General features: G+C 47.2%; 1 protein-coding gene across 4 annotated transcripts in view; it reads left to right on the top strand.

The window, feature by feature from the left end:
- Positions 1 to 27,048, top strand: part of KDM7A (lysine demethylase 7A) — a 141,590-nt gene that overhangs the window by 107,440 nt on the left and 7,102 nt on the right. Inside the window, exons 11-20 of one of the 4 annotated variants that reach the window (XM_063928941.1) lie at positions 160 to 249; positions 7,017 to 7,223; positions 7,679 to 7,792; positions 8,016 to 8,140; positions 16,107 to 16,267; positions 16,388 to 16,485; positions 17,377 to 17,510; positions 17,601 to 17,797; positions 17,987 to 18,072; positions 18,750 to 19,035. In XM_063928941.1, the coding sequence (XP_063785011.1) occupies positions 160 to 249; positions 7,017 to 7,223; positions 7,679 to 7,792; positions 8,016 to 8,140; positions 16,107 to 16,267; positions 16,388 to 16,485; positions 17,377 to 17,510; positions 17,601 to 17,797; positions 17,987 to 18,072; positions 18,750 to 19,035 (1,498 nt within the window). Of the gene's footprint in view, positions 1 to 159; positions 250 to 7,016; positions 7,224 to 7,678; positions 7,793 to 8,015; positions 8,141 to 16,106; positions 16,268 to 16,387; positions 16,486 to 17,373; positions 17,511 to 17,600; positions 17,798 to 17,986; positions 18,073 to 18,749; positions 19,036 to 27,048 lie in introns of all 4 variants that reach the window. The other 3 variants (XM_063928940.1, XM_063928943.1, XM_063928942.1) reach the window with 3 other exon arrangements.

Here is a 27,048-nt window from a genome sequence, read left to right as displayed (position 1 = left end):
TGTAATGCACTGCTAGGTGGAAATCCCTGGGCTGGGGAACCAGGTAGGCCACGCCAAAGCGGTCTCTTCCTGTCCCTGTCGTTGGTTATAATGAGGACACTGTGGAATTAAAGAGAACTTTGCCCTTATCTGACCCTCCTGTGTCTCCTCTTTCTCCAGTCTGTAGCAGAACATGCGTTTGAGATCCCAGAGAACATCAGACCCGGGAATCTTATTAAAGAGTTATCTAAAGTGATTCGCTCTGTTGAGGTAAGAGCTCTGCGCCAGAAGCATTTGGCTGCTTTATTAATTGTATGAGTTTTATAACTTAATAATATAAATTGTAACCGTACTGCAATGATAAATCAAAAACGGGATGCATGATTAACAAAAGATGATTAACAAAATTGCTACATATGATAGCCTGGCTGTTTCTAAGATCTGATGCATAAAATAAGTGTCTCTACTTTGTATACGTCTTCCTGATTACTGGTGCAATTGTTAGGAAGCTGTGTCAGTAGCACGCCACTGACGCTTGGTTTACATGACATATCTAGTGCACCACTGACAATCGGGTTAGATGACATCACTAGCACACCACTGATGCTTGGGCTAGATTACATCACTAGCACACCATTGATGCTTGGGCTAGATTACATCACTAGCGCACCATTGATGCTTGGGCTAGATTACATCACTAGCGCACCATTGATGCTTGGGTTAGATTACATCACTAGCGCACCATTGATGCTTGGGTTAGATGACATCACTAGCGCACCATTGATGCTTGGGTTAGATGACATCACTAGCGCACCATTGATGCTTGGGTTAGATGACCTCACTAGCGCACCATTGATGCTTGGGTTAGATGACATCACTAGCGCACCATTGATGCTTGGGTTAGATGACATCACTAGCGCACCATTGATGCTTGGGTTAGATGACATCACTAGCGCACCATTGATGCTTGGGTTAGATGACTACTAGCGCACCATTGATGCTTGGGCTAGTTGACATCACTGTCACACTATTAATGCTTGAGTAAGATGACATCACTACACTGACACTTGGGTTAGATGACATCACGAGCGCACCATTGATGCTTGGGCTAGATGACATCACTAGCACACCATTAATGCTTGAGTTAGATGACATCACTACACTGACACTTGGGTTAGATGACATCACTAGCGCACCATTGATGCTTGGGTTAGATGACCTCACTAGCGCACCATTGATGCTTGGGTTAGATGACCTCACTAGCGCACCATTGATGCTTGGGTTAGATGACCTCACTAGCGCACCATTGATGCTTGGGTTAGATGACATCACTAGCGCACCATTGATGCTTGGGTTAGATGACATCACTAGCGCACCATTGATGCTTGGGTTAGATGACCTCACTAGCGCACCACTGACGCTTGGGTTAGATGACCTCACTAGCGCACCACTGACGCTTGGGTTAGATGACCTCACTAGCGCACCACTGACGCTTGGGTTAGATGACCTCACTAGCGCACCATTGATGCTTGGGTTAGATGACATCACTAGCGCACCATTGATGCTTGGGTTAGATGACATCACTAGCACACCATTGATGCTTGGGTTAGATGACATCACTAGCGCACCATTGATGCTTGGGTTAGATGACATTACTAGCGCACCATTGATGCTTGGGCTAGTTGACATCACTGTCACACTATTAATGCTTGAGTTAGATGACATCATTACACTGACACTTGGGTTAGATGACATCACGAGCGCACCATTGATGCTTGGGCTAGATGACATCACTAGCACACCATTAATGCTTGAGTTAGATGACATCACTACACTGACACTTGGGTTAGATGACATCACTAGCGCACCATTGATGCTTGGGTTAGATGACCTCACTAGCGCACCATTGATGCTTGGGTTAGATGACCTCACTAGCGCACCACTGACGCTTGGGTTAGATGACCTCACTAGCGCACCACTGACGCTTGGGTTAGATGACCTCACTAGCGCACCACTGACGCTTGGGTTAGATGACCTCACTAGCGCACCACTGACGCTCGGGTTAGATGACCCCACTAGCGCACCACTGAGGCTTGGGTTAGATTACATGACTAGGCACCACTGAGGCTTGGGTTAGATTACATCACTAGCACACCACTGACGCTTGGGCTAGTTGGCATCACTAGCGCACCATTGATGCTTGGGCTAGTTGACATCACTAGCGCACCATTGATTCTTGGGCTAGATGACATCACTAGCACACCATTAATGCTCGAGTTAGATGACATCACTACACTGACACTTGGGTTAGATGACATCACGAGCGCACCATTGATGCTTGGGCTAGATGACATCACTAGCACACCATTAATGCTTGTGTTAGATGACATCACTACACTGACACTTGGGTTAGATGACATCACTAGCGCACCATTGATGCTTGGGTTAGATGACCTCACTAGCGCACCATTGATGCTTGGGTTAGATGACCTCACTAGCGCACCATTGATGCTTGGGTTAGATGACATCACTAGGGCACCATTGATGCTTGGGTTAGATGACATCACTAGCGCACCACTGACGCTTGGGTTAGATGACATCACTAGTGCATGATTGGCTTCACATTAAATTATTGGCTGCTCATTTACTAGCTGTACCGACTGCTTGTTTGATGGGAGGTAACAGACCTAATTAGTTTATTTATTTATTTATTCAGTTTCCACATTAATTGATATGCGTCTTTGTCACTAATTATGGATTGGGAAGGGAATACTCCATCACACTTAATTGTAGGAAGAAATTGGTACTGTGTACGTAGGACTTCATAAAGGTACACTCCATTAAATATAAATCTTGCCTGAGGAAGCGTTCCGTTCCACGTACACATTTTGAGTGAAAAGTGTGTTTTTATTTTATGGCTTATTTCTTAGTTGTTATTGCCTATGATGTTTTACATTGTGTCAGTCCGTGTTGCTGCGTGTGTTTTTGGTTCACAAGCATTCTTCTTATGTAATGTATTGTATACATTTTTAGAGAGAGGATATTATTTGTACATTATTTATATTCTACGGATATGAGTGATGAGATTAATACTCCCTGTATGCTATAACCAATTTATATTATAACCTTATAACACGTGTGATTCTGGTAGTGAGGGATTGAACACCCGGTTATTGTATGAAGTGATTCTTAGATTCTAAATAAATGATTGTTTTATCTTTTATTGTATGATCTTTAAATTACACAGACGTGAGTAATGACTGGATGTCCGTATTTAGGCCCTCATTCAGAGTTGATTGCTAGCTGCCGTTGGTCGCTGCGTAGCGATCAGTTAAAAAAACTGCAAAACTGCGCATGCACCACAATGGCGCGCACGGCGTACAGGTACAAAGAGCATCGTGGTTTTGCACAGGTTCTAGCGACGCTTTCAGTCGCACAGCCGATCGCAAGGAGATTGACAAGAAGTGGGAGTTTCTGGGTGTCAACTGATCGTTTTCTGGGAGTGTTTGGAAAAACGCAGGCGTGGCTGGGCGGGTATCTGACGTCATTACCGTGTCATTCGTCGCAGCAATCATCGCACAGAATAAGTAACTACAGGGCTGGTCTTGTTCTGCAGAAAATGTGTTTGCAGGCGCTCGGCTGCACAGGCGTTCGCACTCCTGCAAAGCGAAAATACACTCCCCCGTGGGCGGTGACTATGCGTTTGCACGGCTGCTAAAAGTAGCTAGCGAGCGATCAACTCGGAATGAGGGCCCTAGACCCCCAGTCACACCACGGTTTATAAGTTTTGATAATACTATATATTTATTCTGCTATTTTGGGTTCCCTATTCCAGTGCCAGAGGTCAATAATCTCGCTATAAACATTTGTACTATTTGGAAGTTCCTCATTCTCTTAGGTTGCAGGGTGTACACCCCCCGGTACCTATACTCTGGCCAGCATTCTGCGTAGATTGCCGCTCGGAACACTTCTTAATACAGCCCATGTAATGACATGATGCGTCGCTTTGTCTATCTCCTCATCTGTCCTGGTAGTTTAAATGCAGTGTTTGGTTTTTGTTATCAGGAAGGATTCTGACGAGTGTTAAATTAAAAATAAAAATAATTATGTAGATTTAACACAAGAAGCAATAAAAAATATTGTATAGGTAGATAATATTTCCACTATTCCTTAAATGTCAATCTCGTCCCGACTCGTTACAGATCTCAGCAGACGGTCTTTAATATTGCATATCTGTAATTCACATAGATGCGCATTTTCTAGCCCTGCCCCCCACTGCCTCAGTACCCAGATGTTCCTTTTGCACAAGCTGTAGGTTGTGTAGGAATTGTGTGTCCTGTACCATTATTCTGTCTGGTTACTGTACAGTTTATCTACTGGCTTCTCCCCTAATATAACCCAGCAGAACATTTGCCTTCCGTATGTAAATGGATTTTCTAAGCAATATTGAACCGTAAACATTTTCCCCTGTTGTTGACTGCTCGTCTTCCTGTGCTGATTTCATCAGGGGATCTTTAAATTCAATTACCTAATGCGGAAAGTATCTGAGGACCCCAGAGTCCCCGCAGACTAGAGATGTGCCACTTCAGTCCTACAGAGAGTGAGAGATCAGTAATCTCTGCAAAATCCTCTTCCGTCCTCTAGACGCGCGCGCACACAACCGTGGTCTGTTCATGGATTTTGCTTAATCATTGTGCAAAGACGAGATCTGGGAATAACTGTGCGGCTCTTTCCACAGCTGCAGATGTTATAATCATTGCAATAGGAAGATGTGTAATACAAATGTCATACCAATTAAAGCACTTGGCAATCGAAACCAAGCTTAGCAATTGCAGCAGGTTCTATTTACATCGGGGGTCATTCCGAGTTGATCTCACTGCCGTTTCTCGCAGCGCAGCGATCAGGTTACTACTGCGCGTGCACCGCGATGCGCACGCGCATCGTACGGGTACGAAGCGGATCGGAGCTGGGCGATGGATTTAACGAAGAATCCATTCGCACAGCTGACATCGCGAGGAGATTGACAGGAAGAGGGCGTTTGTGGGTGGCAACTGACCATTTTCTGGGCATGTTTGGAAAAACGTAGGCGTTTGCAGGGCGGGTGTCTGACGTCAATTCCGGGACCAAAAAGACTGAAGTGATCGCAACTGTTGAGTAAGTCCAGAGCTACTCAGAAACTGCAAAAAAAAAATGTTTTTGTCCCGCTCGGCTGCACACGCGATCGCACACTTGCAAAGCGAAAATACACTCCCTTGCGGGCGGCGACTATACATTTGCACAGCTGCAAAAAGTAGCTAGTGAGCGATCAACTCGGAATGACCCCCATTAACCTTAAGATAATGAGTGTATGCGGTGTGCTTATAATGGTGTGTATTGTGACCCCTGTAACAATGGCTTGTAGTGCCTGCCCCACTTGCAGACATTGGGAATGAGCCAGTCCTCCCAATAGGTTAGTTGTCAACAGAACCGGACATATTTTGGGGGGCCAATAGGAGGGTGGTATAGAGAAAAGTGTAACTTTTATAGCACACACATTACACAGAGCTTTCACATCAGTCCCTGCACCATAGGGGCTTACAATCTATATTCCCTAAAACATGAACGCACACACACTAACATTAATATTTTTCAGAAGCCAAGTACGTCTGGTGGGACAGCACGGATGGTGTAATGGTTAGCATTACTGCCTCACAGCACTGAGGTCATGAGTTCGATTCCCACCATGGCCCTAACTGTGTGGAGTTTGTATATTCTCCCTCTACTTGCGTGGGTTTCCTCCGGGTACTCCGGTTTCCTCCCACAATCCAAATATATACTGGTAGGTTAACTGGCTCTCAACAAAAATTAACCCTAGTGTGAATGTGTGTGCATGTACATGTGGTAGGGAATATAGATTGTAAGCTCCACTGGGGCAGGGACCGATGTGAATGGCCAAATATTCTCTGTACAGCATTGCGGAATATGTGTGCGCTATATAAATAACTGGTAATAAATAATAAATAAATAAGTAACCTAGCAGCGTGTTTTTGGAGTGTGGAAGGAAACTGGAGCACTCCTAGGAAACCCACGCAACCACCTGGAGAACATACAAACTATGCACAGATTGTGTCTCGGGTCAGGAATTGCACTTATGACCTTAGCACTGCGATGCAGCTTTGCTAACCACCACGCCACCTTGCTGCCCACAGCCACGCTGCTCATGCTCTGGTCCTAAACTGATGGGTATCAGGGATCGTTTTGGGCTGACACATGCTATGGTTTGTGCCCGGCTACGTCTGAAACGCCCTCAGTGCCTGTTGGAGGTGTTGGGTTTAAGGTAACATAGTATCTGAGGTTGAAAAAAGACAATTGTCCATCAAGTTCAATCTATTTGTGGTCTCCTATGCATGATGATTTGTCTAAAAATTTTGACGGATGCTGATGTCAGCCGTTGCATTTTATCCCTTTTTGTAGTAACTATAGTGCGTGACTATGCACCATAACCCTGAATATCCTTATCCATTAGGAATTTATCTAACCCATTCTTAAAGGTGTTGACAGATTCCGCCATTACAACTCCCTCAGGCAGGGAATTCCAAACACGTATCGTCCTTACCGTAAAAAAGCCTTTACGCCGTATTGTGCAGAATCTCCTCTCCTCTCTAACCTGAGCGAGTGTCCACGAGTCCTATGTGTTGATCTGGCCAAAAACAGGTCCCACGCAAGCTCTGTGTATTGTCCCCTTATATATTTGTAGATGTTGATCATGTCCCCTCTTAGTCTCCTCTTTTTCAGTGTAAACATGCCTAGTCTTTCAAGCCTTTCCTCGTATTCCATCGTCTCCATGCCCTTAGGTCATTGTAAGTGTTGCATTTATTAGCTAGTCACGTGTGTTAGGACAAGCAGGTGAGATGGGAACTACTCCGAGCAGCTTATTCAGGGCAGAAGCCCAATTCTGACTCGCGCAGTTAAAGTATTGAGATAGTAGATGATGATCTCCTTTCAGCCCAAATTTATAGCATGTAATAGATCCCCCCCCTTTGTGTTCTGTCTCACAGGAAGAAGGGAGCAAGCCAGTCAAATCTCAGGGAATCCACGGGCTGTGCCCGCTCTCCCGTTCCTCACACGAGAAGTCGTCGCATCTCTCCAGGCGGAAAGCCAGGCAGCTGCGAGACCATTCCAACAAAGCCCCCTCGAACCTAGATATCCTGGAGCATCACACCAGGGAGGTGCTGAAAAGGTTGGAAATGGCTCCGTGGGAAGAGGTTAGTAGTGCTGTTTCGGCTGCCATGGAAACCGCTGCCACCCCTAGTAGTCTCCCGCCAGCTGTCAGGAGACCTGATAAAGCGTGTGTATTGTGTTGCATTATACTCGTCATGTTGCTGTGTTACTTTCCCCCCACCCGGTATTTATTACTCTCGTGCTTTTTATCTGCAGATGTAGCAGCCGTGGTCAGCCACGCGGAAATACCATAACACAAAAAAACGTGAATTTTTAAAGCACGCTAATGCAAAAAATAAAAAATATATATATATATATATATGTTTAATTTTCCCCTTGTTGGTGTGTATAATATGTATAATAATGTTGAGCTTTTTGCAGGAACGTTTTGTTATAATACCTGTAATATTGTTATTTAATTCGCTGGCAGTGCCTACGATTATACTATGGCGCAGTTATATATGCCTTTGTCTCATAATCCCTTTATATTCTCCCAAAGCCCTCCTGTCAATCTTACTCATGTGTAATAGTCCCTTCCCAATACAAGTGCTTGGAGGAGTGGCCTAGTGGCAAAGGGCGGACATGGCTGGTCCTAAAAGATGAGAGAACGCAGGTAAAGGGGAGTCGATCACTCACCTGTCTGCCCATAAAGTGAAAGAAATATTAAACTATAATGGCCATGTACATTCTGCCATGTTCTGCCTGTATTAGGCACACGTAAGCAAGTGCCGCTATTCCAGTGCCCTAGGTCATGGCAGTAGAACGCCAGCTCGCTAAGCAAAATGAACTAGAAGGCTTGCTGCGCTCTGAGACTAATTGTGCGTCTCTCTTCTCAGGACGTGGGCACTTATAAGTTGAATTTGAAATTTAATAAATCACTACAACCTTCTTCGACTGTGCCTGACCGGAAAACGAAAGATAACAACTTTCGCTTGCTTCTGTCTAACGGGAGGATAATAAGGTAATTTGTATGTGCAGTGTCCGTTAGAGATTCCCTGTAAAGTATATATATGTGTTTGTTTGTGTGTGTGTGTGTGTGTGTGTGTGTGTGTGTGTGTGCGTGTCTTGCTATCACTCGTTACGAATGATAAATGGTGCTCCAGCCGGGCCCTGAGAGCGATTATCCAGTCCAGGTCAAAACTAGAGCTTCATCATGAAGATAAGATGCACCAAATAAAGTACAGGGTGATTCAAAAGTCGCAGTACACACTTTTGTTTCAAAAACCGTGCAGTAATATTCCAGTAAGGTATGGTTGAGGTGGGCTATTAGGGTATGTACCGAACATGGGCGCCATCTTGAAATTGGCCATCTTGAATCTGAGTCAGTTTTTCCCATTTTCTGCACAGTTTTTAAAACAAAAGGGTGTACGGAGACTTTTGAATCACCCTGTATATATCTCAGAGCACTGGCAAGTCCAGCATAAAGATATAGTGAAAATGTGCCCAGAACAGGCTATCCCTGAAAATTCAGCATCTTTTAGAGGAGAACAGATGCCACCCAGACATCAATGTCTGCTTTCTACAGCAGAGATGAGAGAAGACCGTCCATATGACAACAATAAATCTCTACATAAATATGCATTTTTCTCTGACGTCCTAGTGGATGCTGGGAACTCCGTAAGGACCATGGGGAATAGCGGCTCCGCAGGAGACTGGGCACATCTAAAGAAAGCTTTAGGACTATCTGGTGTTCACTGGCTCCTCCCCCTATGACCCTCCTCCAAGCCTCAGTTAGATTTTTGTGCCCGACCGAGCAGGGTGCAATCTAGGGGGCTCTCCTGAGCTTCTTAGATAAAAGTTAGTTTTAGGTTTTTTATTTTCAGTGAGACCTGCTGGCAACAGGCTCACTGCATCGAGGGACTAAGGGGAGAAGAAGCGAACCTGCCTGCTTGCAGCCAGCTTGGGCTTCTTAGGCTACTGGACACCATCAGCTCCAGAGGGATCGAACACAGGCCCAGCCTCGGAGTCCGGTCCCAGAGCCGCGCCGCCGGCCCCCTTACAGAGCCAGAAGCAAGAAGAGGTCCGGAAAATCGGCGGCAGAAGACATCAATCTTCATCAAGGTAGCGCACAGCACTGCAGCTGTGCGCCATTGCTCCTCATGCACACCTCACACTGCGGTCACTGATGGGTGCAGGGCGCTGGGGGGGGGCGCCCTGAGCAGCAATATTAACACCTTGGCTGGCAAAAATACATCACATATAACCCCCAGGGCTATATGGATGTACATTAACCCCTGCCAGAATCCATAAAAATGCGGGAGAAAAGTCCGCGAAAAAGGGGCGGAGCTATCTCCTTCAGCACACTGGCGCCATTTTTCCCTCACAGCTCCGTTGGAGGGAAGCTCCCTGGCTCTCCCCTGCAGTTAATACACTACAGAAAGGGTTAAAAAGAGAGGGGGGGGGGCACAATTTAGGCGCAGTATACAATATATATGCAGCTATAAGGGAAAATACTTTTTTATAGGTGCTATCCCTGCATTATATAGCGCCCTGGTGTGTGCTGGCATACTCTCCCTCTGTCTCCCCAAAGGGCTTTGTGGGGTCCTGTCCTCTATCAGAGCATTCCCTGTGTGTGTGCTGTGTGTCGGTACGGCTGTGTCGACAGGTATGTGGAGGATAATGAGGTGGAGGCGGAGCGAATGCCTGTAAATATGTTGTCACCCCCTGCGGGGTCGATACCGGTGTGGTTGAACTTATGGAAGGATTACGTGAAAGTGTCAACTCCTTACATAAAAGGTCGACGACACGGAACAGCCGGCTACTCAGCTTGTGCCTGTTCCAGCGTCTCAAATGTCATGGGGGGCTCTAAAATCGCCCGCTACCTCAGATAACAGACACAGATGTTACAGGATTGAGGCAATGAAAAATGTATTACACATTTATGATTATACCCCAGGTACCACATAAAAGGGTATTGTGTTTGGTGAGAGAAAACTATTAGTAGTTTTTCCTGCATCTGAGAAATTAAATGAGGTGTGTGAGGAAGAGTGGTCTTCCCCCGGTAAGAAATTGATAATTTCTACAACGGTTATTGGCAGCGTACCCTTTCCCGCCAGAGGATAGGTCACGCGGGGAAACACCCCATAGGGTAGATACAGCGCTTACACGCTTATCAGAAAAGGTGGCACTACCGTCTCCGGGTACGGCCGCCCTGAAGGAACCTGCTGATAGAAAGCAGGAGGTTACCCTATAAGATATGGTCACACACTAGGGCATTATATTGCGACCAGCCATTGCTTCGGCATGGATGTGCTGTGCTCCCGCTGCGTGGTCAGATTCCCTGTCGGAAAATAACTATGGATAGGGACAATATTTTGCTGAAAATAGAGCATATAAAAGACGTGGTCTTATACATGCGTGATGCACAGAGGGATATTTGCTGGCTGGCATCAAAAATAAGCGCTAGGTCCATTGCCGCCAGACGGGGGTTATGGACTTGGCAATGGTCAGGCGACGCCGACTCGAATCGGCACATGGAAGTTGCCCTATAAGGGGGTAAAACTGTTTGGGGATAGTTTTTCAGACCTCGTTTCCACAGCTACTGCTGGGAAATAGATTTTTTTGCCACAGGCTTCCCCACAACAAAAGAAAGCACCGTATCATCAAGTACAGTCCTTTCGGCCCCAGAAAAGCAAGACGGCTAGAGGCTCATCCTTTCTGCCGAGAGGCAAAGGTAGAGGAAAAAGCTGCAACACACAGCTAGTTCCCAAGAGCAGAAGTCCTCCCTGCGTCCGGTAGGTCCACAGCATGGTGCTGGGGCTGCTCAGGCGGACCCGGGTACGGTGGGGGCCCGTCTCAAATATTTCAGCGGACAGTGGGCTCTCTCACATGGATCCCTGGGTCCTTCAAGTAGTATCTCAGGGGTACAGGCTGGAGTTCGAGACGTTCTTCCCCCCGCCGTTTCCTAAAATCTGCCTTACCGGCACCTCCCTCTGCCAGGGAGACGGTGTTGGTGGATATTCAACACTATAATCACAACAAGTGATTGTCAAGGTGCCCCTCCTTCAGCAAGGAAGGGGTTACTATTCCACAGTGGTTGTGGTACCGCAACGGTTCGGTGAGACCCATCTTGAAATTAAAATACTTGAACCTTTATATCAGAAGATTCAAGTTCAAGATGGAATCGCTCAGGGCGGTTATTACGAGCCTGGACGAGGGGGATTACAGGGTCTCCCTGGACATCAAGGATGCGTACCTGCATGTCCCCATTTACCCCCCTCACCAGGAGTACCTCAGATATGTGGTACAGGACTGTCACTATCAGTTCCAGACGCGGCCGTTGGAGTTGTCCACGGCACCGAAGGTCTTTACCTAGGTAATGGCCGAAGTGATGATACTCCTTCGCAAGAAGGAAGTTTATTATGCCGTACTTGGACGATCTCCTGATAAAGGCGAGGTCCAAAGAACAGTTGGTAGTGGGGGTAGCACTCTCTCGGGAAGTGCTACAACAGCACGACTGGATTCTCAATATTCCAAAGTCACAGCTGGTCCCGACGACACGTCTTCTGTTCCTGGGAATGTTTCTAAACGCAGACCAGAAAAGAGTGTTTCTTCCAGTGGAAAAAGCCGAGGAGTTGTCATCTCTAGTCAGAGACATCCTAAAACCAGGACAGGTGTCGGTACATCAATGCACACGAGTCCTGGGAAAAATGGTAGCTTCGTACGAAGCATAATTCCATTCGGAAGACTCCACGCAAGGACGTTCCAGTGGGACCTGTGGGACTAATGGTCCGGGTCCCATCTACAGATACAACAGCGGATAACCCTGTCAGCAAGAAACAGGGTGTCGCTGCTGTGGTGGCTGCAGAGGGCTCATCTACTAGAGGGCCGCAGATTCGGAAAACAGGACTGGGTCCTGGTGACCACGGATGCCAGCCTTCGGGGCTGGGGTGCAGTCACACAGGGAAGAAATTTCCAAGGAGATTTCGCATCACATAAATATTCTGCAGCTAAGGGCCATTTACAATGCCCTAAGCCAAGCAAGGCCCCTGCTTCAGAACCAGCCGGTACTGATCCAATCAGACGACATCACGGCGGTCGCCCATGTAAACAGACAGGGCGGCACAAGAAGCAGGATGGCGATGGCAGAAGCCACAAGGATTCTCCGATGGGCGACCTACACCCAGGAGAATGGGGACTTCATCCAGAAGTTTTCCAAATGCGGGTAAACCGTTGGGAATGACCACGGGTGGACATGATGGCGTCCCGCCTCAACAAGAAGTTGAAAAGATATTGCGCAAGGTCAAGGGACCCTCAGGCGATCGCTGGGGACGCTCTAGTGACACCGTGGGTGTACCAGTCGGTTTATGTGTCTCCTCCTCTACCTCTCATACCCAAGGTACTGAGAATAATAAGAAGGCGAGGAGTGAAAACCATACTCGGGGTTCCGGATTGGCCATGAAGAGCTTGGTACCCGGAACTTCAAGAGATGCTGGCAGAGGACCCTTGGCCTCTGCCGCTCAGACAAGACCTGCTGCAGCAGGGACCCTGTCTGTTCCAAGACTTACCGCGGCTGCGTTTGACGGCATGGCGGTAGAACACCGGATCCTAAAGGAAAAGGGTATTCCAAAGGAAGTCATCCCTACCCTGTCATAGCCAGGAAGGATGTCACCGCAAGACATTATCGCCGATTTTGGCGAAAATTTGTTGCTTGGTGGGAGGCCATGAAGGCCCCGACGGAGGAATTTCAACTATGTCGATTCCTGCACTTCCTGCAAGCAGGGGTGACGTTTGGGCCTCAAATTGGGGTCCATCAAGGTCCAGATTTCGGCTCTGTCGATTTTCTTCCAGAAAGAACTGGCTTCACTGCCTGAAGTTCAGACTTTGGTTAAAGGAGTACTACATATTCAGCCTCCTTTTGTGCCTCCTGTGGCACTTTTTGGATCTCAACGTGGTGTTGGATTTCCTAAAGTCGCATTGGTTGAGCCACTTAAAACCATGGAGCTAAAGTATCTCGCGTGGAAAGTGGTCATGCTGTTGGCCTTGGCCAGGCGTGTGTCAGAATTGGCGGCTTTGTCATGTAAAAGGCCTTATCTGATTTTCTATATGGATAGGGCAGAGTTGAGGACTCGTCCTCAGTTTCTCCCGAAGGTGGTCTCAAGTTTTCACTTGAACCAACCTATTGTGGTGCCTGCGGCTACTGGGGACTTGGAGGATTCCAAGTTGCTGGACGTAGTCAGGGCCCTGAAAATTTTATTTTTCCAGGACGGCTGGAGTCAGGAAAACTGACTCGCTGTTTATCCTGATGGCACCCAACAAGCTGGGTGCTCCTGCTTCTAAGCAGTCTATTGCGCGCTGGATTTGTAGCACTATTCAGCTGGCGCATTCTGCGGTAGGATTACCGCAGCCTAAATCAATAAAAGCCCATTCCACAAGGACGGTGGGCTCATCTTGGGCGGCTGCCCGAGGGGTCTCGGCTTTACAACTTTGCCGAGCAGCTACTTGGTCAGGGGCAAACACGTTTGCAAAATTCTACGAATTTGATACCCTGGCTGAGGAGGACCTGGAGTTCTCTCATTCGGTGCTGCAGAGTCATCCGCACTCTCCCGCCCGTTTGGGAGCTTTGGTATAATCCCCATGGTCCTTACGGAGTTCCCAGCATCCACTAGGACGTCAGAGAAAATAAGAATTTACTTACCGATAATTCTATTTCTCGTAGTCCGTAGTGGATGCTGGGCGCCCATCCCAAGTGCGGATTGTCTGCAATACTTGTACATAGTTATTGTTAACTAATCGGGTTCTTGTTGTGAGCCATCTATTCAGAGGCTCCTCTGTTATCATGCTGTTAACTGGGTTTCATATCACAAGTTGTACGCTGTGATTGGTGTGGCTGGTATGAGTCTTACCCGGGATTCAAAATCCTTCCTTATTGTGTACGCTCGTCCGGGCACAGTATCCTAACTGAGGCTTGGAGGAGGGTCATAGGGGGAGGAGCCAGTGCACACCAGATAGTCCTAAAGCTTTCTTTAGATGTGCCCAGTCTCCTGCGGAGCCGCTATTCCCCATGGTCCTTACGGAGTTCCCAGCATCCACTACGGACTACGAGAAATAGAATTATCGGTAAGTAAATTTTTATTATCTGAGGGTGTCAAAGGAAACCATTGACACACCATCACATGAAACGGCACGTATATGTCGGGAAGCATGCAAAAGACCCTGTTACAGAGTGGAGGAAGACTCTGTGGTATGATTGCCACGCCATATGGGTGAGACTGGGAAACTGCTATACTGATATATGTGGCTACATCTTTGTCCAATCTCTGCTGCAAGAGACTTGGGACAAAGTTTATATTCCTGTGACCCCAAGTCTCACTGCAGTACGTATCCTGGAGTGGACCAGACAATGCCCGGACTTCAGTCCCCCACCCAATCTGCGTAGAAGAATGGGTAGTCCCCCACCCAACCTGCATAGAAGAATGGGTAGTCCTCCACCCAACCTGCATAGAAGAATGGGTAGTCCCCCACCCAACCTGCATAGAAGAATGGGTAGTCCCCCACCCAACCTGCATAGGAGAATGGGTAGTCCCCCACCCAACCTGCATAGGAGAATGGGTGGTCCCCCACCCAACCTGCGTAGAAGAATGGGTAGTCCCCCACCCAACCTGCATAGAAGAATGGGTAGTCCCCCACCCAACCTGCATAGAAGAATGGGTAGTCCCCCACTCAACCTGCGTAGAAGAATGGGTGGTCCCCCACCCAACCTGCGTAGAAGAATGGGTGGTCCCCCACCCAACCTGCGTAGAAGAATGGGTGGTCCCCCACCCAACGTGCGTAGAAGAATGGGTGGTCCCCCACCCAACGTGCGTAGAAGAATGGGTGGTCCCCCACCCAACCTGCGTAGAAGAATGGGTAGTCCCCCACCCAACCTGCTTAGAAGAATGGGTGGTCCCCCATCCAACCTGCATAGAAGAATGGGTGGTCCCAAACACAACCTGCGTAGAAGAATGGGGTGGTCCCCCACCCAACCTGCATAGACGAATGGGTGGTCCCCCACCCAACCTGCGTAGAAGAATGGGTGGTCCCCCACCCAACCTGCGTAGAAGAATGGGGTGGTCCGCCACCCAACCTGCATAGAAGAATGGGGTGGTCCGCCACCCAACCTGCATAGAAGAATGGGTGGTCCCACACCCAACCTGCGTAGAAGAATGGGTGGTCCCCCACCCAACCTGCGTAGAAGAATGGGTGGTCCCCCACCCAACCTGCGTAGAAGAATGGGTGGATATTGCGGTCTCCAGTGTGCAGTCTGATTGAGACTTCCACAAAATAGAAATAAAGATTCTACAACGTGTGAAAACGGGTGGAGTTTGGTGTATGTATTGGGGGCGCAGGGGTGTGAATACTTTTTGGGGGGTTAGTCTGATCCATCTTTGTATTTGGATTGGTCGGTAGGAAGAATTCCCAGCACTTTCTGTATCGCCGTCAAATAGGCAATGAGCATAATCTCAAGTTAGCTAGAAGCACTTATAGGAGTTATTCAGTCACTTGGTTTTGTATTAAAGAGAGTGACGTTTTGGCGTGAGCCAGCCCGCCTTTTGTAAAACCATGATAAGCGAGCATTGCCCTTTTTTTGTTTTGTTTTGTTTTTCTCTTACAATCTGTGAATACTGTAGAATGGGTATGAAATAAATCTGCATCCTATGTAATAAAAGGCTAATGATGCTCCTCACCTCTATGGGAGAAATTCAATTGTTTTGCATGCTGGTGGCCACTAGATGGTGACCGACAGAGCAATTCAATTGTTGCTCCGTTCGGGCACGCACAACCGCCGTCACTGATATTACTGTGAAGTTGTTCCATCATTTTGACGGGCTGGTAACTAGCGTCCTATAATATCTCTGATCATTCCTTGAATGAGTCAGGCTATTGGTATAACCATACACTGCGTATCCTAGGTTTGTAAATAATCCCCCAATGTTGCTCCACTGTAGAGATGAAAGACAGCCGTTCACCGACCGGAGTCTGTACACTGCGGACAGTGAGGATGAAGACGACCGAGGGAGGTCGAAAAAAACAAAGGCGATTAAAATAGAGCAGCCACGCCCCAGTTCGGAGGCGGATGACAAAGCAGAGATTCAGAAACCACTAAATAGTAAGCCTTGCTCAAAACGTGTAAAATTCTGCTGTAAAGTGCGTTATTTGCCACTGCGTCCAATGGAATTCTAGGTCAGCCTGTTATAATTTTTTTTTTTTTTTTTTTTTCCCGTTTCAGTGTTTTTTGAAAGTGTCAAATCGGAGCTCAGGAACGGAACCTCAGAATATTCCGATATTTCTGATTCTGAAGGATCCAATTCCAGTTGCACTAACCAGGTACATTAACGTAATAGCATATCGTGTCTGCGTCTTTGCTGGAATTTGTTTAAAAGTCTTCGGGGGTAGTTTTTCTTTAGAACAAAGGTAAGCAGCTAGAAGGGTTAAAGTGTTTTGTCTAACTACAAGTTGCAGCATGCCCAGTTTCTCCATATACAACCGTCCTTTAAATATGGCAACAGATGGGTGTTACGAAACTACACAGGCCTAATGTAATGATTGACCAAAGTGCCAGCTTTTCGGTGATTTAGCATCAAGGTTTAAAACGACAATTTATGTAAAGACAAAACTAGCCCGGTTTTGCCACACAAAAAAAAAGAACTTTAAATTTCAAGTCTAAATCGCCCAAACATCCGCACTTTCGGCAAACCCGGAGGCTATTACATATGACGCCAAATCTCTGCTTGCCGGGCCAGCTAGCAGCTCTCAGTAGAGAGAGAGTTGCCAGGGGTTAATTCCTGATGCCTGCAAGTGAGGCTAAAACGGTCGCCATCCCTTCATGTGAAGAAAAAAAATCATTAGCTAATCAATAAAAAAAAAAAAAATGTTGGTTAATAATTAAAGGTCGTTACATTTCCTTTATCTGCCACTGTCCCGCATTACCGGTGTTACCAGTAATGATGCGGCTGTTCTGGGAATGCTAGGAGTGTAAACCACAAAGAATAATTGACCCAAGGTTCTGCAGCGCCATCTAGTGGACGCTTTTATTAGGACTATACTTAATTCATGCCCCTATAATCCAGCAGTTTGTAACCTACTAAAATGTGTTTACCAAATGTATCTTTGTATGCTGGGGATTTCACACCACTGAGTTGTGAATGCTGTGTGTTTTTGGGCCCTGTACAACGTTCTCCAGTGTTTCTCACAGTATCTCTGTATTGGATCCAGCAGAAAGACTCCTCGGAGGATTCGGACAGCTCAGGTGATGACCAGGAACACACTGCAAGCGTTAAGGAAGAGGACACCGGGTCAACCTGTGGTGATGATGAACGTTACTGGTCCGCTAGTGAAAGGGCAGAGAAAAGGTTCGATAACTTCAGCTTTGTACGCGAGTGTTTGTGGATGTCCGTGTTTTACTGTTCCACTAAAGTGACTGATGTGGTTGCCGCTTGCAGGGAACGTCCGAGCTCCACCAGCATGGAGGAGGATGCGATTGAGGGTATGCTTTCCATGGCCGCTTTGCACTACTCTTCTGGATCGCCCGCCGAGGTGAAAAGCACGGGCTACAATCTGGATCATATTTATCCTCAGCTGCGCATCAAATTGTCTCAGGAGAAGCTGGATTCCGAAGAACCGAAATTGCTGAACAACGGTGAGAATCGTTTTATTTTTGGGCGGGTGGAGGAAAGAGATGGGGGTGGCCACCCTAGAAAAGGGACGGCTCTGTCCGTCCGATTGGTTGCTATGAGCAATATCACGGTTTTATTGAAAATAAACCATAGCCCGCTCCACTGACGGACTCTTGGCGGCTGGTTGGTCCGGCACGGTTGTGTTTCCTCAGGTCACCATGGGAAAGATGACGACGACGACCTGTCCACTTCAGAATGGATGAGTCAGAGAGATTCCTCTTATAGGTCAAATGCTCAGGTGAGGCTAGCAGACACACATCCACTGTCCTATTCAGACTCGCAAAATCAGGCTTTTCTTTCATCCTATTGGATAGTATTTAAAGACTACCCTAGCCCATATTTATATTCCCTCCTCATTTATCCTAATGTAAGCACCAATCTGCAATGGCATTCACGCGGCACACATACCCCTGGTATATATTAAGGCTTAATCCGCTGTTATTGCTGAGTCGGCATTCATTTTTCTCTTGACCCCTAATCCCCATATCTCCTTCCAAACCTCTCTTGCCAAACTTAGAGGTCTATGTTTTAGGCCTTGGAGTGAGATAAAGTGGGAAGTGATAAAGTAACCACCAACCAGCATCTGTCATTCTGAGCTGAGACGGCCTAGAAGCCGTAGATATTTTTATTATACAAGGTGCAATTAAATATGGAAAAATTGTAAAGTTGGAGTTTTTTTAATTTTTCAGCTTTCTTTTTGAAATGTTTGTAGTGTGCATCCGATACCCTACCGCCCATCCTGTCCCACCCTTACTGCAAGGACAAATAATAATACCCACACTGTAAAAATGCTGTAAGTGGCATTAGACCCACGTAAAGATCCCAGCCACAGCTTTGTCATGTTGACATACTAACTTGGACATAGTGTCGACATTCTGACGCATCCCTTTCTGACCGTTGCTGTCTTCACCACAGGATTACTGTAACATTGTAAAAGCTCAGAGGCGGGAACATTCTACCGAGTCCAGCAGGAACCATCACAAGATTAAACGCTATTCTGAGAGCGATGGCTGGGACTCCCCGAGGTACCAGCCTGAGAAATACGACCAGGAGTCCAGTTTGAGTCCCGGCGACTGTCACCTGAGCGAAGGCAGCCTGAGTCCAGACAGGATATATGGAGACCCCTCGCCAACTGTGCCCCTGCACCCTACAAAGAGACCTGCCTCAAACCCACCCCCTATTAGTAACCAGGCAACAAAAGGTACAGACATTACACATATCAAAATATATGTATACAAATGTTTAGGTGTTCTTTTTACTAAATCCGCCATTGTATAGTAAATCATACAGATGGGTCCACCTTTATCTTGACTAGTTTTCTGCGCCTAGGCACAACATGACTTATTAGCATAAAACCTTCATCTATTGTTCTCAGCTGCAATACAATACAGAGAACAATACAGCAGGGGATTAAGTCATTAAAGGAGGGAATTAAGTCCGACTGGCCAGTCTCAGTTAATCCTATTAAAGGTCAAGATAAATGTGGACCCATCTGTACATTGCTGTCCCTGTTGCTAGAAATAACATGTTGGCGCTAATACATTTTGGGTATTGTGTGATAGATATGGAGAGAGAGATGGGTCCAGGGAGAGGCCAAAGCCCATAAGTCCTTATTTAAGCACAGCCTCCATAGATAATAGTATGGTGTGAAACGAGAGGAATGGAGGGGAGGGAAGGGAGGTAGTGGGAAGAAACCTCCCCTGAGACAATGGGCAATAGCAGCCTCTCAACAACCCCCCTCCTCCCACATAGAAAAGTTGTAAACTCAAGTAGTCTGGGAGCAAAAATCCTAATTTAATGGAAGGTTTCAGTATAACTTTTAGACTCCTTAAATGACCACAGGCCCCAGACCGCACTGAATTTGTCAAGATTATCTTCACCGGACAAGAGAATTTCATCCATTGCTATATAATGATCAAGTCTAGAGAACTGTTTCCCTAATTGTGGGTGGAGAGGTGGTTCTCCAGTGGACCAGGATGTCTTCTTTAGCAGCACTATTGAGACTTTAAGGAGAGCGTTTTTATAGCAGGGTCCCGTGATCATGTTCAAGAGCTAGAAGGACGGATCAACTGGGGTTTCTCTAACCATGATCTCCTTGGTCATTTCAACAACCGAATCTTAAAAGGGACGGAGAACCGGGCAGTCCCACCACATATGTAAGGGGTAACCCATGGCATTAGTACATCTCCAACAGGAGCTAGGAACCCCTGAGAGCACATGTGCAAAAACACTAGTGCACCTATACCATCTTGATAGTACTTTAAACTGGGTCTCAAAGATGGAATAACTTACAAATCATGGAAATGTAGTTGGGAAGATTTTAAACCAATCCTTTGGATCCTGAGGTTACACTATCAGGGAGTGCCTGGAAGGTGTCCTTGATCAGGAGTTTTTACCCAACCGAAAAAGAATGTGTTGGGCAGGAGGGGGGACCAAACAAAATGTTTCAAAAGTAGTCAGGGAGTATAGCACACTGTCTACTCATAATTTCTCTAACGTCCTAGTGGATGCTGGGGACTCCGTAAAGACCATGGGGAATAGCGGGCTCCGCAGGAGACTGGGCACTCTAAAGAAAGATTTAGTACTATCTGGTGTGCACTGGCTCCTCCCTCTATGCCCCTCCTCCAGACCTCAGTTAGAATCTGTGCCCGGCCGAGCTGGGTGCTCCTAGTGGGCTCTCCTGAGCTTGCTAGAAAATAAAGTATTTTGTTAGGTTTTTTTATTTTCAGAGAGATCTGCTGGCAACAGACTCTCTGCTACGAGGGACTGAGGGGAGAGAAGCAAACCTACTCACGGCAGTTAGGTAGCGCTTCTTAGGCTACTGGACACCATTAGCTCCAGAGGGATCGAACACAGGCACCTAACCTTGATCGTCCGTTCCCGGAGCCGCGCCGCCGTCCCCCTCGCAGAGCCAGAAGAACAGAAGCAGCAGAAGCAAGAAGACATCGAAATCGGCGGCTGAAGACTCCTGTCTTCACTTAAGGTAGCGCACAGCACTGCAACTGTGCGCCATTGCTCCCACAGCACACCGCACACTCCGGTCACTGTAGGGTGCATGGCGCAGGGGGGGGCGCCCTGGGCAGCAATTAAGTACCTTTTTGGCAAAAAGAGGCATATATACAGTCTGGGACTGTATATATGCCCGAGCCTCCGCCATTTTTTACACATGAAAGCGGGACAGAAGCCCGCCGCTGAGGGGGCGGAGCCTTCTTCCTCAGCACACCAGCGCCATTTTCTCTTCACAGCTCCGCTGGAAGGACGCTCCCCAGGCTCTCCCCTGCAGTATACAGGTGCATTAAAGGGTAAAAAAGAGAGGGGGGGGGGCACATAAATTTAGGCGCAGTATATATATATTAACAGCAGCTACAGGGTAAACACTAAGGTACAGTGTAATCCCTGGGTTATATAGCGCTGGGGTGTGTGCTGGCATACTCTTTCTCTGTCTCCCCAAAAGCCTTTGTGGGGTCCTGTCCTCAGTCAGAGCATTCCCTGTGTGTGTGCGGTGTGTCGGTACGAAACCTGTGTCGACATGTTTGATGAGAAAGGATACGTGGAGGCAGAACAAGTGCAGCTGAGTCTGGTGTCGCCGCCGACGGTGCCGACACCTGATTGGATGGATATGTGGAAGGTGTTAAATGATAATGTAAACTCCTTGCATAACAGATTGGATAAAACTGTAACCGGGGGACAGTCAGGGTCTCAACCCATGCCTGATCCTACAGCGCAGAGGCCGTCAGGGTCTCAAAAGCGCACACTATCCCAGATATTTGACACAGATGTCGACACGGAATCTGACTCCAGTGTCGATGACGATGAGGCAAAGTTGCAGCCTAAAATGACTAAAGCCATCCGCTACATGATTGTAGCAATGAAGGATGTATTACACATTTCTGAGGAAAATCCTGTCCCTGACAAGAGGATTTATATGTATGGGGGGAAAAAAGCATGAAGTGACTTTTCACCCTTCACATGAATTAAATGAATTATGTGAAAAAGCGTGGGATTCCCCTGACAGGAAGGTGATAGTTTCCAAGAGATTACTTATGGCGTATCCTTTCCCGCCAACGGACAGGTTACGCTGGGAATACTCCCCTAGGGTAGACAAGGCGTTGACACGCTTGTCCAAGAAGGTGGCCCTGCCGTCTCCGGATACGGCCGCCCTAAAGGATCCTGCGGATAGAAAGCAGGAAGCTATCCTGAAGTCGGTTTATACACATTCTGGCACACTGCTGAGGCCAGCAATTGCTTCGGCCTGGATGTGTAGTGCGGTAGCTGCATGGACGGATTCTCTGTCTGAGGAGTTAGATACCCTGGACAGGGACACTGTTCTACTGACCCTGGCACATATCAAGGACGTGGTCCTATATATGCGGGATGCCCAGAGGGACATTTGCCTGCTGGGCTCTAGAGTTAACGCAATGTCCATTTGTGCCAGAAGGGTCTTATGGACTCGGCAATGGACAGGGGATACCGACTCTAAAAAACACATGGAGGTTTTACCTTTATAAGGGTGAGGAATTGTTTGGGGACGGTCTCTCTGACCTAGTTTCCACAGCTACGGCTGGGAAGTCAAATTTCTTGCCTTATGTCCCTCCACAACCTAAGAAAGCACCGTATTACCAAATGCAGTCCTTTCGTTCTCAGAGGAGCAAGAAGGTCAGAGGTGCGTCCTTTCTTGCCAGAGGCAGGGGTAGAGGAAAAAAGCTGCACCATGCAGTTAGTTCCCAGGAACAAAAGTCTTCCCCGGCTTCCACTAAATCCACTGCATCACGCTGGGGCTCCACAGGCGGAGCCAGGAGCCGTGGGGGCGCGTCTCCGACTTTTCAGCCACCAGTGGGTTTGCTCACAGGTGGATCCTTGGGCTATACAAATTGTGTCTCAGGGATACAGGCTGGAATTCGAGGTGATGCCCCCTCACCGTTACCTAAAATCGGCCTTACCAACTTCCCCCATGGAAAGGGAGATAGTGTTGGAGGCAATTCACAAACTTTTTCTCCAGCAGGTGGTGGTAGAGGTCCCCCCCCTTCAAAGGGGAAGGGGCTACTATTCCACTATGCTTGTGGTACCGAAACCAGACGGTTCGGTCAGACCCATTTTAAATTTAAAATCCCTGAACATTTATCTGAAGAAATTCAAGTTCAAAATGGAATCGCTCAGAGCGGTCATTGCAAGCCTGGAGGAAGGGGATTTTATGGTGTCTCTGGACATCAAGGATGCTTACTTGCACGTCCCCATTTATCCGCCTCATCAGGAGTACCTCAGGTTTGTGGTACGGGACTGTCATTACCAATTCCAGACGTTGCCGTTTGGCCTGTCCACGGCACCGAGAGTTTTTACCAAAGTGATGGCGGAAATGATGGTGCTCCTTCGGAAGCAAGGGGTTACAATTATCCCATACTTGGACGATCTCCTCATAAAGGCGAGGTCCAGGGAGCAGTTGCTGATCAGCGTAGCACACTCTCAGGAAGTGTTGCGTCAGCACGGCTGGATTCTGAACATTCCAAAGTCGCAGCTGATTCCTGCGACGCGTCTGCCCTTCCTGGGCATGATTCTGGACACAGACCAGAAGAAGGTGTTTCTCCCGGAGGAGAAGGCTCAGGAGCTCGTGACTCTGGTCAGAGACCTCCTAAAGCCAAAACAGGTGTCGGTGCATCGCTGCACGCGAGTCCTGGGAAAGATGGTGGCGTCATACGAAGCCATTCCCTTCGGCAGGTTCCATGCGAGGATCTTTCAGTGGGATCTGCTGGACAAGTGGTCCGGATCGCATCTTCAGATGCATCGGATGATCACCCTGTCCCCCAGGGCCAGGGTGTCTCTTCTGTAGTGGCTACAAGGTGCTCACCTCCTCGAGGGCCGCAGATTCGGCATACAGGACTGGGTCCTGGTGACCACGGATGCAAGCCTCCGAGGGTGGGGGGCAGTCACTCAAGGAAGAAACTTCCAAGGGTTGTGGTCAAGTCAGGAGACTTGTCTGCACATCAATATCCTGGAACTAAGGGCCATATACAACGCCCTGAGTCAAGAAGAGCCTCTGCTTCGAAACCAACCAGTGCTGATTCAGTCAGACAATATCACGGCAGTGGCCCATGTAAACCGCCAGGGCGGCACAAGAAGCAGGGTGGCAATGGCAGAAGCCACCAGGATTCTTCGGTGGGCGGAGAATCACGTACTAGCACTGTCAGCAGTGTTCATTCCGGGAGTGGACAACTGGGAAGCAGACTTCCTCAGCAGACACGATCTCCACCCGGGAGAGTGGGGACTTCATCAAGAAGTCTTCACGCAGATTGCAAATCGATGGGAACTGCCACAGGTGGACATGATGGCGTCCCGTCTCAACAAAAAGCTAAAAAGATATTGCGCCAGGTCAAAGGACCCTCAGGCGATAGCTGTGGATGCACTAGTAACACCGTGGGTGTTCCAGTCGGTCTACGTGTTTCCTCCTCTTCCTCTCATACCAAAGGTGCTGAGAATTGTAAGAAAAAGAGGAGTGAGAACAATACTCATTGTTCCGGATTGGCCAAGAAGGACTTGGTACCCGGAATTGCAAGAAATGCTCACAGAGGACCCATGGCCTCTGCCTCTCAGACAGGACCTGTTACAACTGTTATCTAAGATTCCAGCAAAATACCTTTCTCCACGCCTGAAACATGACCGCATTTTCTTTAAAGACTGAATTATTAAGGCGTCAGAATGTAGAAAACTTTGGTGATCCTTTCTCAGAGACATTTGAGCAGACCTCCCTCAACACGGACTGGAGAACTCCCTTCTCCAGATTGCAAAAGAATTTGCAGAGAAGAGTCCGATTGTCGTGGGATGTGACTACTTTGGAAGATTATATAAAACATAAAATTGTCCCAAGGGGATTACGACCTAAAATATTCCCGTCCTTCCCACTCGCCACGGATAATCTGAAGGCCGAGTGGGAAACAGCACTCCTCAAATGCTCGAATGATTTACTACATATATTAGTAAAACATGATACTCTGATGATTGACCAAGTAGAGAAAGAAATTGTGGACCTAGGAAAAAGTTTGGAAACCTGGGAAAAAGACTCGGCTTTCCAATCAGCTTTTGAGAAATTTAAGAAAGAAATTGACAGCTATGAACACAACATAGTGGACCGTAAACGAGGCAAATTTACACGAGATAAGAGGGACTTTGCCGGAGGAGACATTTTTAGATGGAACCCAAGACCCCCCACCAATAGAAGTAGGAAACCTCGGGAGGATCCCACTCTGTCTGAATTCGAGTCCTCCAATAGCGGGGATTCTGCCAGTGAAAACTTTGACGCACCCAATTACCATCGGGAAGAGAGTGAAGAAGATTTCTCCCCACGTTTTTTAGACCGGGATCAGAGAGGGAGAGGTCGCATCAAGGTGCGAGGAAGACAAGGCGAGGGGGAAAGAAGAGAAAAACCAAGAAATTCAGACTGGGATATACCAAGGACCCCCAGATATCCAGCACGCCAGAGGAAGACACTAAGATAGATCAAGACCAGTTATCACAATTACAGATTATTACCTTATCTGACATGATTCTGTCACCTGACCACATGGCAGTGCTCATGAAAGGACTTTCCTTTTCACCTTCAAGGTCTTTCAATAGATTCTCTTGGGAGAAAGACTTGCAACTCTTTGGGAGAAAGTTCCTCAAAAAATTATTTTCCAAACAAACACAAAGGCAATCGGAAACAACAGCAGAATCTGGTTTTACCACGGAAGATCTCCATGCCCTTCAGATGTTGGAAGAATTGCAAATTGAATCCAGTGATAATGGAAATTTCACATCGAGACCCAAGTGTAGACCGAAATCCTCTTTTTTCCCCCGGACAATAATAGTCCGGAGATCAGAGTTTTCCTTAACCTTGTTTCAAAGGAATTTGATCATATTAATAGGCATCCATCGATTCTCTCAAAATTTGAGATTTAAGGAAAGACAGGCATTAAGAGAATTACAAAGCTGGAGTGACATTGTTATCAAGCCTTCAGACAAGGGTGGCAATATTGTCATCTGGCCACAAGAGATGTACACTACTGAAGCTCATCGCCAACTTCATAACATTTCTTGTTATAAGAAACTTCCCAAGAACCCAACTCCTGATTTTCTTCAGCAGTATAATCATATGGTACAAGAAGCCGTAACACAGGGCACCATCACTCAACAAGAATTTAAATATCTGACAGTGGTGAATCCCAGAACACCCACCTTTTTACCTCCTGCCCAAGATACACAAGAACGTATCTCTTCTCAACCCCCTGGAAGACCTATCATGTCAGGCAATGGGGGTTTGTTGGAACAACCTAGCAGGTTCCTTGATTTACATCTCCGTAACTTTGTATTATCCTTACCCTCTTATTTGCAGGATACTTCTGACCTCCTACGTAAAATCCATGACATCCACTTCGAAAGTGACTTTCTAATGGTAACATTGGACGTAGAAGCATTATATACTAGCATCAATCACCAACATGGCCTCAAAGCAGTCAAATACTTTTTGGACCAGGGAGGGGAGAGCGAGTTTTCAATTTTCCTTCTTAATTTGCTAAATTTTGTTCTTGCAAAGAATTATTTTGTCTTCGAGGATCAGTTTTTTCTGCAAGTCAGGGGGACAGCAATGGGAGCAGCTTGCGCGCCCACCTATGCGAGCCTGTTTCTGGGATGGTGGGAGCATTTCTTTGTCTTCAACACCACCAATGATAAGTACACCACACATGTTACTCTGTGGCTCAGATATATCGATGATATATTTATCATTTTGGAATGGGAACAAAGAACTCCTTTTGGACTTTATCAGGACCCTGAATACCAATGATCTTAACATCTCGCTCACACATACCATCAGTTCAGAAAAAGTCCCCTTTCTTGATCTCAACATCTATAAATCAGACACAGGGTACTTGGCCACCGAACTGTATCGCAAGGAGACAGCGACGAATAGTATCCTCTTTCAGACTAGTTCACACTTCCCACCAACCATCGAAAACATCCCCAAAGGGGAATATTTAAGGTTAAGAAGAAACTGCTCTGAAGACCATATTTTCAACAAAAAGAGTTGGGAATTGACCAATCGTCTGCAAGCGAGGGGCTACAGTAAACGTTCATTGAAACGAGCCTACGCAGCAACTAAAATGGTCCCAAGGGACAAACTGATTTTTGGGAAAAAAAAGGCTGTTTCCAAACAGGAGGACAGCGTCAGATTCATTGGCACCTTCTG

This window comes from Pseudophryne corroboree, chromosome 6 (genome assembly GCF_028390025.1).
Source record: "Pseudophryne corroboree isolate aPseCor3 chromosome 6, aPseCor3.hap2, whole genome shotgun sequence".
Classification (NCBI taxonomy): domain Eukaryota; kingdom Metazoa; phylum Chordata; class Amphibia; order Anura; family Myobatrachidae; genus Pseudophryne; species Pseudophryne corroboree.
This window is presented reverse-complemented; position numbering and strand designations above follow the sequence as displayed.